The sequence below is a fragment of the Peromyscus eremicus genome, chromosome 4, assembly GCF_949786415.1.
Source record: "Peromyscus eremicus chromosome 4, PerEre_H2_v1, whole genome shotgun sequence".
NCBI classification, from domain to species: Eukaryota; Metazoa; Chordata; class Mammalia; order Rodentia; family Cricetidae; genus Peromyscus; species Peromyscus eremicus.
In genome coordinates, this window is record NC_081419.1 from 80,700,867 (window position 1) to 80,718,143 (window position 17,277).

General features: G+C 35.1%; 1 protein-coding gene across 1 annotated transcript in view; it reads right to left on the reverse strand.

The window, feature by feature from the left end:
* Positions 1–17,277, reverse strand: part of Elp4 (elongator acetyltransferase complex subunit 4) — a 217,886-nt gene that overhangs the window by 128,484 nt on the left and 72,125 nt on the right. Inside the window, exons 5-6 of the mRNA XM_059261055.1 lie at positions 15,076–15,215; positions 3,773–3,857 (exon numbers count right to left, since the gene is read on the reverse strand). Of these exons, the coding sequence (XP_059117038.1) occupies positions 3,773–3,857; positions 15,076–15,215 (225 nt within the window). The remainder of the gene's footprint in view (positions 1–3,772; positions 3,858–15,075; positions 15,216–17,277) is intronic.

Sequence of the window (17,277 nt, forward strand, 5' to 3'; positions counted from 1 at the left end):
TTTCAAGACAGGGTTTCTCTGTACGGTTTTGGTGCCTGTCCTGGATCTCTCTCTGTAGACCAGGCTGGCCTCGAACTCACAGAGATCCACCTGGCTCTGCCTCCCAAGTAAGGTGTTCTTTCTTAAAGCCATGACTTCAGGTATGTGCCAGTTTAAATGAGCTTTCTGAGGAAACAGGGCCCTAAAATGTATCACTCACTGTTGCTATAAAATAGCACTAAACATTATTAAGCCACAGTGATTATTAATCAGGTAAATCCATTTCCTAGTAGAGGAGATAAAAATTGAGTCTGTGTATTCCCTTTATAAACAGAATTTATTGACAAAGGGTGAGAGTGCAAAAGAATCTAAACATTTGAAAGCCCAGGAGGACAAAAGTATTTAGGTAGGGGAATAAAACAGACGAGGAGTTTGGACTATGTAGTTGGTATAAGATTCTGTATATACAGTCACTTCTTGGTATCCCTGGGGGCTCTCATTCTAAAGATTGCTTTAGATTTCCAAACCTATGTATGTTCAAGTCCTTTATACACAGCAATGAAATAATTGCATATAACACAGATATTTTCCAATCTACTTTAAGTCATCCCTGGGACAAGGAATTATAATATACAATACAATATAAATGAAATTATATAAATAGTAGTTATACTGAGTTGTGTAGAAACCTAGCATGAGAAAACAATGTATATATTCAGTATAAATGGAAGTTTTCAGCTGCTTTTAATATGTTGTAATCTTGGTCATGAAGTGTTTAATTGTATTTGTGTATGACCCAGAAAAATGAATTGAAAACACGCATGGGTAAGATATTAGAAACACAAATTTAGGAGGCGGCTACAGAGAGGACTCAGTGGTTTAGAGTGTGTGTTGCTCTTACAGAGGACCCACCTCCTCCCAGAACCTGCATGTGTAGCTCCCAACCAGCTGCAACTCCAGCTCCAGGAGATCTGTGCCTGACTCACACATACATAAGCACACACACATGTGCAAGCTTGCACATGTGTATGTGCATGTACGTGTGTGCACACACATTAAAATATGATAAACCTTACTACAATTATTAAAAATAAAAGTACAAGTATGTTTCTGGCAAATTTATGCACAGTATCTGTGAAATAAAGTGAGAAGATACTTCCTTTATTACTCAGAACCTACATTTAAGTAAATTGGCAAAAACCTAAGGCCTGCTTTGTTTTTGCTAAACTTGTTATCTCATGGTAACAGGCCTAAGTTAGTTTCTCAATAGAGAGAACAATGGGGAAATAGAAACAGGGACTAAAAGCTGGAGGCATGTCTCAGTGGCGCAGTACTGGCTTAACATGTGCAATGTCCTGGGTTCAAGTCCTAGCACTGCAATGCTATCAATAAAGAACTGAAATAAAGAACCAATAGAAGGACAGATCAAACAGCTATGAGAATGAAATGTGAAGGTAGAGGAGAGCGGTGTCCAGAACCTAGAGATCATTGGTCTTTTAGCACATGGTCACTACTACCTACTATTGTGACAGAAAGGAGTTGCTAAATGGTTAAAAACGCTTTTAGACATGGACTAAGACATGTACTAGCATATATACAGAGAAGGAATGAAAACAGAGTCAAATAATGAATAAATGATAAGATCTGTAAGCGCACATCAAAATAAAAATGAACATAACACTTCAACATAAAGAATATATTTTCATAAATATAATGTATTTGCAGAAACAAAAGCTGAATCTCTTGTGTTATCTCAGATATTAGTTTTTAAAATACAAAATGTAGCTGATAGTTACACAGTAAATACATTTATTCCCGTAAGAAAGAATATCTGATGTTTAATCTAGTATGCCAAGTTAAAAAAAAATCAATGTTCAAATGATATTATAATACAGTTTTTAAATGTTTCCACCCAAATATATTTATAGATGAGCTACACAATTTAACTTACTACCAAGGTTAATTATAGATCACAGAAAATAGATAATAGTCTTTTTTATAGAGCGTATTTTAACTGTTTTATTCAACTAGTTCAAATTATTTGAAAGTGCAATGAAGAGAAAATTTCTCTTTCAAAAGTTGGACTCACTTCACTATCAGAATATTATTTTGACCCAAGAACACCACTGCTTAAAAAGAGCACCTACTTGCCTTTCCTGAACTTGTCTGCAGTTTCTGAGACAGATGTACAGACCAGGGAACGTGGCAAGCAACACACTCCATGAGTTAATACCTTAGTAACGACACTGTAGTTCTAAGAAATAGCAAGTTGACTTTTCAATGACTTATTGGTATATTTAAATATAATTTGAAAATCCTAAGAATTTTTGGTATTCACTATAGAAACGTTCACCTCAATTCTGTCTGGTCTTTATGGAAGTTAGCTGTTACACAGCCTCCCACCACCAGGGAACTAAAGGTGCTCCATTTTATTTTCTATCCATTTTCAAGAATAAATCAATTGTTTCTTGAGAGTGGTGTGCTTTTTCCACACACAAATAAACAAGGAAACAATCTTGATTTTGTTTCAACACAATGTTAGTTACTAAGGATTCTTAGGTTTCTTTCTAAGGTGCTTATGTACATATTCCTTGGCAAAGAATAAAGTGATTCCTGTTACTCTTTCACGTTTTATAAATTTCTTGCTTTCAGAAGAGGTGTCATCATTCTGCAAGAGCAGCAGCTCTGCACATTGCACCATAGGAACTGTTATGACATGCCTGTTTCCATAGCTACCACCGCAAGTGGGGAAAGGTGTCTGTCAGGGACCAATTTGCCTCTCCAGATGCACACTGGCACCAAAAGAAGAGATGGAACCCATAAATCTCAGCTAGGACCAAAAACTGCAGTAATAAGGAATGAAGTAAAACTGCATTAAATACCAGCAGTCACTACAAACACTATTGGAAACACTAAAAGCTACCTATAGATAAATGCTTTCCAGATACACATAAATAGTTTAAGCCTGCTATTAAACTGGCAATCAAATCAATTTAAAAATTATTTATTTTGTGATGGAGAGATTATTGAATATACAAGTAAATTGATAAAAAACTTAAAATTTATGAATTGACAGCAAATATAAAGATGCTAAAAATTAGTTTCTAGCTTCTTTGTCTTAATTAAAAACAACTGTTGTGGAGATACACTTGTTAAAATAACATACATATCTTAAAGTAATACAATAATACAAATCTTTTTGTGTCAAGTGCAATTAAAATAATTGAGAAAAATCTTTGGAAACAATGATGTTTAACAATAAAACTTCCTCATTTGTTTAAATTAAACTAGGTGGAACATCTTCAGTAGTGGGAATTTGGAGAAAGTGGAAAATTAGAAGTACAGAGACCAGTTATGCTATAAAATATAACAAAAACATCTTTTATTCAATGAAGCAATTCAAAATATAATGTAACAAGTCATAAATCTTGTGGTAATGCTTACACATAAGGGAATTTGGAATTAAGGTTTGAATAACAGAAATAACATTTTAACAGAAAAATATGAACCTTGTAGTGTTAGAAATAATTAAAAAGCATAATTACTTATTAATCTCAGAAGCTATAAATAGGTATTCAAAGACAATCAGCACTGACAAAGCATGTGATTGTTTTGTGTGCATTCTGAGAACCCAGCCAAAACTCTGAATACACCCAAACACGTCCTACCCATTTACACTGTCTGTGAAAATAGGTGCACATTATTGATTTTCCTCAGGCTCTCCAAGCATGCCCCAGAGATTTGAAAACAACATTCTATACATGACTAAAGAAGGCTTTGGAAGTACTCATACCTGCGGATTAGAGCCATCAAATCCTTCAGTATAAATGACGTTCTGGATGAACTGAAGCAGCTTCATGTAGCCTTGGGACAAAGAACTGTTGGTAAGAAGTGGTTCAAATACATAAATGGGCTTACTACACAGAAGTAAAATATCTATTCAATAACAGTAAGTAAACAACTAAAAGTATGAATTTATTGGAATAGTTAAGTATAAAAAATGTATCAAATTAATGTCAGGTAATTTAAAATATGAAGTCAATACGTAAAAAGGGAGCAAGTTACATCATCTCATACTAAATTGCTTAATTTTTGACATTATGGGAGGATAAAAATCTGTGGAGACTGAGATGACTTAATTATGTTGGGCTTAGTTAACTCCAAGAAAATTAATGATTTAATGAAGCAACCTAAAAGATGAAGCCACCATAGCTTTTCAGGAGTAATCATACATAATTAACACATAGTTAATGAACTGCTAGGCCACGTACTCCCAAATCAATGTCCCGGTCACCTGAGCTCATCTTCCATCAAAGTTTTAATTTTCTTAGAACAATCTGCTAAAATAACTTAATAATTTGAATTTTTAGGACACATTAAGATAAACAGTATAATCTACTAAATTTATTGTTTACCCACTTCTTTTGTTAAAAGAAGATGCAAAAATAAATGCATGGATTTAAGAAGACATCTAAATTATTTCTCATATGGTAAAGCATTGTTTATTACTTTAAAAAAAGTAAAATAATTTTTTAAGGTGCACTTGGGACTTAAAAAGAACACTTGAGATCTATCCCTTGTAAATGTGAGATTTTTCAGGGAAAACTTAGAAAGACTAAAGAACACCTGCTTCCTGAGTGCAGTTAAGAAGTGCAGCAGCCCATTTGCTTAGTCTGCAACATCAATAGAAGTTGACTCAGCAAAAATACATGTACATCTCAGTACATGTGTGCGCTCCTGAACAGCTGCCACTGACTTCAAAGTCCCTATCTTGCAGAAACAGAATGAACATGAGAAAAGAAAGCTTTTCTGTACAAGACAAATGTGACTCCAGGAGATGAAGGGCTGCAAATCATAGGCATGTTTCATGTGGTTACTGCACCCTTCAGGGACAACACAGGACATGATTTTCTACTTTTATATGAAGAACATGTTTATAACTAACTGTGTAAGGACAGTTTTGTAAGTGTCCTGTGTCAGCACACATTTTATGGTTAGTTCAACTTTCAGAATACAGTGCTATTATGTGAATGCAATGGACGCAATTTTCATCTGGGTAAATTAGCTTTACACAGGGGGGCTAGATCTGCTCTAAGATCCCAGATTATGAAATACATTGCAGCTACCAATCTGATGAATCTCACTATGGGTTGAAGGATTGCATATGTACACCCAGTCCCTCCTAATGCATTAACAGAGCCTCTGAATGTCCTCTTTTATCCATGTTGTAGAATAACAGGAATCTTTTTCAAGGTTAAATAGTACTCTGCCACACGTTGTGTGCATACCATAGTTTTTCATTTATCTGTTGATTTTCTTGGCTGTAATGAACACAGAATGCAGCTATCCCTTAAATACACTGAATTCCTTTCTTTAGATATAAAAGTAGTACTAGTAGATAACAATAGTTGTACTTTGAATTTTGTGATGAAGTGTCATACTGTTTTCCAAGTTTATACTAATTTCTACATCTACCAAGTTTACAAAGATTTCTTTTCTTTACATTTTCACCAGTACTTACCCTTTACCTTGTTGATAACAGCCACTGTAATAGTTGCAAGGCAACATCTCATTGGGGCTTTAATATACATGATACATAAATGATGAAAAATATACATAATATACATAATACTCCAATGACTAGTGATATTGAGGGTCTTTTCCCCCATAGCTCTGTTGTCTACTTGTATGTCTTTTTTTTTTTTTTTTTTAGAATACTGTCTACTCAGGTCCTTGCCTGTTTTTAAAATCGACTTTCTTTGCCATTGAATTGTTTGTGTCCATAAAAATATGAGGTATTAAGCCAGGTGGTGGTGGTGCACACCTTTAATCCCAGCACTTGGGAAGAAGAAGCTGGTGAATCTCTGTGAATTAGAGGCCAGCCTGGTCTACAAAGTGAGTTCTAGGACAGGCTTCAAAGCTATATAAAGAAACCCTGTCTTGAAAAACTAAAAAAAGAAAAAAAATAAGTATTAAGCTCTCTCTCAGATGTTCTCTCTCTCTTTCACTTTCCCCTCTCATTCCTTAGACTGTCTCTTGATCTTGTTCAATATTTCATTTTGGAGAATGTAAGTGAAGGCATAAAACCAATACATCTACATAAAACAATCCACTAGCTAATGATGCTTAGAATCTTTTAAGTAATAAATTTCTTGAATTAATTGAAGTTCTTAGAGAGTAAAGTTTTTGCAAAAATAAATTTATGTATGATAATTACTAATATTAACTTCTGAATGAATAAGATAAAATCATTTAAAATGAGATTTTTGTCCCTTACTAAAACACTAAGCACTACTAGTTACTTCACATAGCTATTCTATATTTATAAAAACCATAACATATACACATATTGATAAAAATAAGTACCTTCTATCTCCATTGGAAATTTTGGATTTATTATTGGTTCTCCAATGTTGAGAAATTTTAGTGTGTGTGTGTGTGTGTGTGTGTGTGTGTGTGTGTGTGCATGCGCATGTGCACATGTGTCTAGTGATAGGAGTTTGCAAGAAGGATATTTGTCTACAAATAAGACAATGGCTTTGTTATTACTATTCCAAACATTTAACAAAGTTTTGACTATTTCAAATATTTAAAGGCTGTCCACTTTTTAAAATTATTATTTACTTCTATGTGCATTGGTGTTTTTACCTGCATGTATGTCTGTGTGAGGGTGGAACTGGAGGTACAGACAGATGTGAGCTGCTATGTAGGTGCTGGGAATTGAATCTGGGTCCTCTGGGTTCTTTGGAAGAACTATCAGTGCTCTTAACCTCTGAACTATCTTTCGAGACCTATAGCAGCCCATTTTGAACCACACATACATACTATTTTGCTTTACTCATAATTTTAAACAATTTTTATATTAAAATGAGCTAACTTCAGTTCTATGTGTTTAAAGCTATCAGAATATATAGAAATATAAAGCATACAAATAGTAATTTGAACTAATTTCTAAGATTTATTTTTATTAGTAGTGTTTTGTCTACATGTGCATGACTGTGCCTGAGGTCAGAAAGCGGCATTAGATTCTCTGCAAATGAAGTTATAGATGATTATGAGCTACCATGTAGGTGCTGGGAATCAAATTCCAGTTCTCTGCAAGAGTAACAGGTGCTCTCAATCACTCAACTAGCTCTGTAGCTTTGGAACTAATTTTGAACCTTAAAATACCAAGTACTTAAAATTGGGCAACAGGAGAAAAATACATTTTTGTCTTTAAAAAGATAACTATTTTGTCTGTTAAAAGATAAATTACAAATATAAAATAGAACATGGAATCACAATAAGTAGTTGATAAGAGAAAAATTTACAGGCAGAACGCAGACTTTTGGTATACTGCTTAAGAAGCCTACCTGATTTTAGTCATTTCAGTTAATAAAATGCTTGGTACACAGTAAATACTGAAGAGACTTTGGTGTCACAGCATTTGATGGATACCTTGTGATAAAAGTACAGTCATTATCCTTATTTTGTGGTTGGGAAAATTAAGGCTCATTATAGGATAAATGACTTGTCTAAGGTTATATATCATTAAGTGACAGAAATGGCATGTAAAATGAAAATATTTGCTGGGCACGGTGGTGCATGCCTTTAACCCCAGTGCTTGGGAGGCTGAGGCAGGCAGACCTCTGCTGAGTTTGAGGCCAGCCTAGTCTACATAGTGAGTTTCAAGTAGCCAGGGCTATATAATGAGCATGTCTCAACATAAACCAACCAAACAAACCTGAAAACATTCTAAAGCTGTGACAATTTGCTCTTTCAATTATACTATGTTAAAGCCTCTGAATGAAGTGCTTGAGGAGTCTAAGGGGTTCACAAACACTGCTGTGGTTCACAGGAACTTAGAGTACGGTTTCATTCAACTCATTGAATGAAGTACTCCAGACTGCAGTTGTAGGGAGAGAGCTTCTAGCTATACCCGTGAAATCTTCACCAATGTGCCTCGGTTGTATTTAACTTGGAGTGTAATAAAATAAGGGAAATTTTCATACTAATTGATAACTGAGCACCACCACACACACAGCAAGAAGGCCTTGGGAGGCCTCACAACTAGCTCTGGCTTGACCTGTGCCAACAACTCAGCTCAAGGTGCGACACAGGCAACTTTAAATTTTCTCTTGTCTCTCTTATCCACCATGATTTTAAAATTATATGGTTCAAGAATGCTTTTTCTCATTAAAGTAATTTGCTAGGATTTAAAAATAAGAAACTCTGGCCACTTAAATATGTGTTTAACAACCTGATAGAAATATTTGAGAGAAAAGCAGAGCCATATAGAAAATTAGGACTATCATCCTCAAAAATTATCATCCATAATTACATATTAATTAAAGTAAAGATGAAGCACCTTTTCACATTATTTTGGAAGCCAATGGGAAAATAAAATTTATCTTACCAAAGTTCTATTTGCATGTGTACTTCAAGGATTCAACTATGACAAGTAAGAAACACTTTATAAGGCAATAGGTACAATACATGCCTCAACTAATTGTATAAAATACTTTGCTGAGCTAAAGGTCTATTAGCATATAATTTGCATGTGATTCCAGAGATTGTGAAGTCTTTTCACAAGTAATTTTCAAGTTAAAAATTTCATTAGGATTACCCTGAAGGCTGTCACTTACTGGCTTTTCTTTTCCTGCTTTTCACCTACCATTGAATTTGCATCTGACTATGGAAGCTCAACTAAGAGAGAAGGACAGGGAGTCTAAGAAAGCATTCAAGAGTGTGAAGACATCAATGACCAGCAGAGATCTCTGAACCACAGCTGGAAAAATACTTCCCGCCATGGCTAAGCAATTCCCTGTTTGGCATAGAGACTGCTAAGTGAAGATATGATAATCTCTATGAAAAATAATTCAGACTGACACTACATTGCCTCCCATCAGTAACTGACTTTAGATAAATTATTAGATTATGTCTCCTACAGGCCCTAACAGTTGTGTGGGATATCCAACCCTGGGCCACCACTCACTTTCTAATATTCTGCTCTTCAGTTTCTTGGTCTTCTCCATTTATTTACCCTTCCTAAGCTGTTTCTTTCACTATCACACATCAGTTAGTGTCATTATCAAATAATCAGCCATCTACAATTGCAGTTTCATGTACTTTCCTCTCCAGCTACTTTCAATCTTCCTAGGCCATCATTTACAGTGGACAGCTTTACCTTATTGTGGTACACTTAGTAGCATCTTAATTAACTATCTTGTTCCATGGCCATTCTCTATCTTCATTTTTTTTTCCCTTCTTCTTTTTCATAGTCAAGTTTCTTAGCAAAACTATTCTGGCTAATCCAAATTTCTATGGACTCGTCATGTGCCTCAATGCAGCTGAAAATGGGCAGAGAAAGGTTCACTCACTGGACTGCTCTGACTTTAAACTCACAACTATAAATTCAAGAGGCTATCGAGGTAGCTTGGCAATCTGACTCTCCTAGACGACAATTTCACCTCTTCTCCATTTTGATTCAAACTTCCAGCATCATTTCTTTTATCACACTCATGACCTGAAAACAGAAACAATCAAGATACACCTAGTACAATGTGAATCCAGAAGACACACTCACTACTGTATGTATCTATCCACCTGCTGTAGTTTGGATATTTCTGTCTCCCCAGATTCCTATTTTGACTTTGACATACAATAATGTTAAGAGATGGGATCTTTAGGAGGTGACTGGCTCATGAGGATTAAGGCCTCAGGAATGGGATCAGTATCCTTATAAACAGACCTAAAGGAGGCTGTGTCCTCTTCTGCCATGTGAATTGACTGACAGTTCTGGTATCTGTCTATGGAGAAAAATCTTCACTAAAATGTAATCCTGCCAGAACTTGAGTTTGGACTTCTAGATCCTTGGCATGATGAGAAGCAGTCTTCTTGGGTCAAGCTTTCCTGGTTTGTGATATTTTTCTTGTAAAAAGCCCAAAGGGAATAGGCCCCCCATCATCACCTGCACCATATGCAGTCTTTCGGCAGGTTGCCACATGAACCATCTAAAATCCCTCTCCTGAGCTGTGCACACACCTGGTTCTCTCACGCTCCACTCCAGCGGCACTCTCTTCTTTCCCACATTATCAACTCCCCCTTTCTACTTATTTCATGTAAGTAAACATATCCTCTTTTTGCCCAATAAGAACACCTCTAATCCTCCCTCTTCTGCCAGATATTACTCTATTTGTCTTTGCACTAAAGTACCTTGAATTTTGTAATATTTGATATTTGTGGTCAATTTTCTCCTTACATTTGTACCTAAATCCAATGAGGCTTCATCTTCATCATCTGAACAAGACTGCTTTTATCACGGTGACTAATGATCTCAGTGGGTTCTTTTTTTCTTTTTGTAGCAATTGTAAGATGTAATTTACACACACACACACACACACACACACACACACACACATCTTTGACAACATGTCATTGTTTATGATAAATTCACAGAAATGGAATAATAGTAAAAAGATAGTAGATAATCTAACTTTTGATTCCTTTTCCTAAGATTGTTTCAATAACTTTTACTCTCACAATTAATGTGAGTGAATGTTTTTTCCATATCATAGCTAACACAGGGAGCTATTTTAACTGCCTGAAAGTTGAAAAGTGCTATCTCTGATGTGAGCTCACATATTTCTGAAGAGGTGAGGCTTGCTGACTGTGACTGTATTGTCTGTGGAGAATAGAACTACATTTTTAATATAGTTCTATTAGTCTGTTTTTGCTTTTATTATCTGTACACTTCAGCATATATGAAACCTTAGAATCTTTCCTCAATATTTTGGAGATTTGGATGCTATCTTCTTAGCTCTTCAATGTTACCATCTTTCTTCTTTCTCATGAATCAGTAACAGTTGTTTTCAAATATTTTTCTTTAGCTCACAGTTCATAGACTGTCACTTTGTTCACTAGTTTTAAGTTTCCAAGTTACTTGGCTGTTTGGCTTTGTTGACTCCACCTGACAAAACTTCAACTCTGCTTGCAAACACCCAGGAATCTCAGTCCAGGCATAAGAGAGACTCACACCTGGTAGCCTTCACTGCACAGTAAACCTGCTAGTACATTGATTTTGGAGTCTCTGGCATACACACCTGTGAGAAAAGAAACTTCTGGCTTTTATCCATCACCCAACCTCACATATTTTGTTATAGTAGCACAGATCTATCACCATTTCAGAGAGATTTCAGTTTATCATGGCAGGAAGGTATGGTGGAGTTCATGGTGATAGGAATTTGTAGCAGAGAGCAGACCATGGGACTAGAACCAGGGCTCTAACTCTGACGCCTGCTCCTAGTAACTTACCTCCACCAGCAAGACTCTGTTTCAAAAAGGCTCCAAAGTCTTCATAATAGTTACATAAGCTGTGACAGAGTGCAGGCTATTCGAGATTCAAACCATAACAAAGACCCTAATCTCTAAATAATTTGATATGGGGTGAAGGACTAAACACACAAGTTTGGCTAGGATGCTAAGATTTAGCAGTGCAGTGATTTAAATGAGAACTGATCCTATTGTGTAGTTATTTGAACACTTGGTTCTCAGCTGGTGGGACTTTTTGGAGAGTTTAGGGTACAGTCTTGCTGGAGGAGTTGTGTCACTGGAGGTGGACCTGTAGATTAAAAGTCCCGGCCACTTCCAGTTCACCCTCTCTGCTTTGTGCTTCTGGTTGAAGACATGAGGTCTCAGCTTCTTGTACCAGCCATGAGGCCTGCCCGTTGCTGCCATGCTTGCTGCCACAGTGGACTCTTACCCTCTGGATCCATAAGCCAAAATAAATGCCTTCTTCCATAAATTTCCTTGGTCATGGTATTTTATCACAGGAACAGAAAGGCAATGAATACAAGTGGGAGTAGCAGGTTGGGTAGTATGTTAGGTTTGTTGTTCAACAGGAAAACTGCCTGCTGTTCTGGCTGTGGAATGGCAGTATATTTTAGTAAGGAAACAAATCCATTTGCTGTTTTTGGACATACCTGTTATCAAAGGTTAACTCAAAACAATGTCCAATTAAAAAGTAAATCAAAGTTACAGAATTTTTCTCAGAATGAGCTTTTGTCATCCTCATCTTCCCATGCTGTGACATTCAGGATAGTGAAGTGTTAAAGCTATCCTTTGGGTGTGCAGGTAGTGTCTCATGTCTTAGGCTATTCTTTAGCTTTTGATCTTCCCTTTCCACCTGCCCAGGGCTGGGGCTTGTAGGCACCAGCTCTCCAAAGCAATAGTAACAATATTGTGATATATGTCAAGTTTTTATGCCTAGGCTCTAATTTGAAAATTTACAGTATATGTATGAACATTTTCTATAGATAAACTTAATAGTAATTTAAAATTAATTACTGCAAATTTCAAATGACCTTCAGTTTTACTTGCTATAAAAAATCTTCACATGTTATCAATAGTGCCTTTAGAAATTATGAAATTATATATTGTATCTCACACATGGTAGTGGGACACAACTATATCCTCTAGTCTTAATTATAGGAAAAGTATAGACAAGTATAAGGCCTGGCTTTATTGTTTTATAAATGAACCATGTCAGTGAAATGAGCATACACTTTTCATAAATTAAAATAAATCTCACATGGTAAAGTACCCATATTCAAAATTAATTTAATTACATGTTTAAAGTTTAATTACATTTAATTAAGCATTTAAGTTTAATAGGAAATAAATGAATTATCAGTTAACTACTATGAAATGAAATACTGCCTTGGTAATTAAAATCTATAAATTTTCCTATTCTGTGTGAAACTGCTAGCTTTCAAAAAACATTCCAGCAATTATACATTTTAAAGACCATTTGACTACATCCTCATAGTTTATCAAAGTATAGTTTTTTGGCCCCTCAGCTTGGTGAGCTGCATATTTCTCACAATGTGGAGGTTTTACAAACATGTTTTTGGGTGTTGCCTTAGTGCAGTGGTTGCTGCAACCCTTTAATATAATTCCACAACCATAAAATTATTTTGCTGCTACTTCCATGACTGTAATTTTGCTACTGTTATGAATCATAATATAAATATCTGATATGAGACCCCTATGAAAAGGTTATTTGACCCCAAAGTGTCGTGACCTACCGGGTGAGAACCACTGCCTTTAGTGACTTATAATTTGCAACAATAGTAAAGTTGCCTAGAGTCTCTGAATTCTAGTTCCCATAAACTATGATGGTATTATTCAGCTCAAAAGTCTGTTGATAGAAGTAAATGGATAGGTTATGGTCATATACCTGAACAGTCCCCTTCTTGAAAGAGACATTTGACTAAAGTTAATTTCTTCCTCCCTTTACCTGAATGAGTGAATGAATATAAACCTCATATTATCTGGCTTAACAAGGTTTGCTCCTTACAATAAATATGCCTATTTTAAATGATAAAGCAATGGTCTTTTTTGTTTACACTATCCTTTATACATGCTTTACTGGATTTTTGTGGTGCTAGGGATTGAATGTATGCTAGGCAAGCACTCTACAACTCAGCTATGGGCCTAGCTCACATTTCTTATTTATATGGCTGAGCATTCTTCGAATGAAACATATAGAATTACTGCCATCACAGAATTCTAAGTCAGCAATAACTTTGAATGCAGGTATTATCACTTTTTGCTCACATGCTTGTGTGTGTGTGTGTGTGTGTGTGTTTAGTTCAATGGGTAGTCAAAGTTGGGAAACTAGTATTTATTGACATAATGATTCAAAGTTAACAATAACAAAAGTAATATGGGTAAATATGTGGTATTTCTGTTTCTTAGCCCCCAACTTTTACATGAGGGTATTGTGACTTCTCTGAATTCAAGGGGGGATCCCAAGAGCACAGCAGGATGAAGTCAGTACCAGAATCATGTTTTCATTCCTTCATTAGTACTCTTTTGTCTGCAACAAAACAATGAAAATGGCAGACACCAAAGCCTTCAAAAGGAATGAAGCACAAAGAAAGAGTTACAACATGTTCTCCTGGTTCTATCATTTTGTTGAGACCCTGCAAGACCTACATACATCAACATCTTCTGGAAAACAGAAATATTTGCTCATGATATAAGGATGACAGAAGGTAATAAATGCAAGATGCATAGTAGTGCACCCGACACATAGTAGTCATTCTTTAACATAGCCACTAAACTAAAACAGTACCCATGTGACATTATATGTCTCTGACTATAGAGAACCTGTTAACAACGTGAAAAAATTCTGAAAAAGACTTAAGTTGAATAGTGTTGACTAAATGTTCAGGTATTATTTCTAGAACAGACACAAGACATTTAATTTCACAATTTCTTGTCTATAAACTCTAATAATTTAAAGATGATTTGATAGTGCTAAAAAAAAACCCCAACAACACAGGCTACAATCTGTTCAGTAGCTTACTGTGGTAAGAGCTGAAAGTAAGTTTTCTAAATATCTTACACATTATATAATATCAAGTCTGTAACTTTCAGAATTCTGCTTTAATAAATTTTTGTCACTATAAACAGGTTATATTGTTTAAAAAACTCTAAACTATTTTGCCACCTAAATTACAGAGTGTTTTATTTACAGCATCACTAAAAGTATAATGTCTTAATATAAATGGAATATTAAAAAGCATAAAGTGATAGATAAATGGAGCTTGGTTGTCAAGAGTGTGTGCCTTGCATGCACAAAGCACCAGGTTCAAGACCCAGTACTGCATAAAAGCAGGTACAGTGGCATATAGAATAAGCCCAGCTCTCTGGAGGGAGCACTTAGGAGGATCAGAAACCTCAGGGTCGTAATTGGGCATACAGTTTGAATTCAGACAGGACTCAATAAAAAAATAAAATAAAATAAAAAAAGCAAAAACATATACTTGCTTATCCTTTAAAAGATCACTTACTGAAAAGTATTAGCAAGCAGCTAATTGTAACTAGCTTGGTATCCAGGTCTATCACATTATAGTAGTTTACAGAACCAGAAAAAAATAAAAACAACATATAATAGGATATTACAAAATACATGTATAATTTCTTATATATTGTACAAAACTAGCATTATTGGGCTATACCTTTGCATATGAAATATTCAAAATTCAGGTAAAAATTCAATCTACTGATATCTGAAGTCTGAATTTGCTGTTGCACGATCAGTTGACTTACCAGGATTCTCCCTTAAGTTCTGAAGTTATGTGTTCTGGAAGGAAGAATCCATGCCATTTTGAACTCTCTAGAAGCTCCTGAGAAATCCTTTTTGATACATCATAATAGTGACCAAATCGTGAAGATGACACTGGTCCAACCTGCTGGAAAATTGTGCTGGTTATTAAAATAACATTATTTTATACTATAATTTCTTTGTCCTACATCAAGCTAATGAGGAGAAGTTGATATACATATACTTATTGAATTTAAAGACCCATACAATAGCCTTTATTAGCCAAACTATATACAGTGAGGAATTAAACTTTCTACTCTCAAGTTTTTTTCAGTTAATGATTCCTAGAGTTAGTAATAATTGATATACTTCTCTCATTTTAAAACTATTCTGTACAGCTCTTTCTAAGTTAAAAATGTAATATACATAATTCTTAATGTATGTAAAATAGCTCACATTCTTAACGACAAATTGAATAAAGAGATATAAGAATTAAATGAAGTTAAGCCAAATTAATTCATTGGTTGGAAGCTCCAAAAGAAATCAAGTATTTAGATTTGTTTAACTAAGCATCATATTGAAACTAAATGCTCATAGGACAATGTGTACACATGCACAATATGTCTTATAAACTTAAACGAAGCTGATGGTGTAAGATGTATCAGAGTCCAGACAGGATCAAGGCATACGTGAGAGTGAGAGGATGTGTGGAAACTATGTGAGACCATCAGAAACTTGGCATGATCATTAGTTCATGGTTTTACATTCTTTATTAACAGTTTCCCCAAGAAACCATCTTTCTCTTAGGAGACTAATAACTATTGGTACTGAATTTATTTACATATGTGAGTAAAAATCTATTAACTATTGGTCTGAATGGACTCTAGGTTGATTTTAATGAATACATTCCCTGCCCCCATACCCTTCTACATAAAGTTGAACTATTAACAAATTCTACCCGGCAACAGCTTTCCATAAATGCTCTGGCCTGATGTTTATTGTGACCATTCCTGAGTGCTAAGAAACTGGCAAACTTGGGGATGCTGAAAACAAATATAGTCTCTGCAGAAATGTGAGAACTCTTAGTGGGTTCTTATCTTACAGAATGACAATTTTTTAATTCAGTTAAACATGTTTGCTTGACACTAGCTATGTGCATTTAAGATTTCAATGATTCATATTCCTAAATTAAGTGCTTATAAACATCAAATTATACAGTCACATGAAAAAAAACATCATGAAGTCTAATAGAAGCATTTTTCCTAGATTGAGTCTGTGGGTGTGATATTTATTTTCTAAATAAAATGAATGTGCATCTCTCCATAAGGTACTATTTATTTTCATTAATGAAAGACATCTATTAGTTGGCTTCAATATAATCTTTTCAATGCAATAATAATATGTGCAGAATTATGGTTCCTAAGACACAAATTCTCCATTTATTATGAAAAGTATTGACAAATAAATTATATAAGATTAAAATAAATTTCTTAAAAATACGGTGTAAAGGTTTTTAAATGTAAAGTTATTAGTCTAAAGCAATTTAAACAAGGTCTGTTCTTTGGCCTATAATTGATTCTTTATCCGGATTATAGTTCAGAATGTTTTTACTGCAATCTCTGCGAGAGCTCATCTTTTTATTGTGTAAGTCCAAGCCCTCTTAATGTTTCAGAAAGGCCTTGACTAACTGAACTTTGATCTGATGTCTTCATTGAGAAAAACACCAGGTTGCCCATTTCAGATGCAAATCCCCCTAAGGCCCAATAGAATTTAGTAAAGACAGCAAAAAAGAAGAAACCAGAAGTTTCCAGGATCCTCTTTGGGAATCCTGGGGCACACTGGTGTCCTTAATCCATGCTACTGCATGGATTAAGGTAGGTGATAACCTTTCCTGATTCAAAAGAATAAGCTGAGTGCCTACAAACTGGGTGGAGACTAGGCTTTGGCTATAATAAAACACCATGCAATAAAAGCTGGGTCTATGTCAGAAGCCTCTGAAAAGGCCTCAATGTACCACATTCCCAGGCCTGGTAGGGAAGCTTGCAAAAGCCTACCTGAATCAAATAAGCATGAATAATCTATTTTAGCAGACTGACCATGGGGAGAGAGAAAGAAAGAGAGACTTTTCACTTCTTTTAAGTTTGAGTTAATAAATTTATTAGTGGATTGAAGGTTCTTGAAGTCCCATGCACTCACAGAAATATACC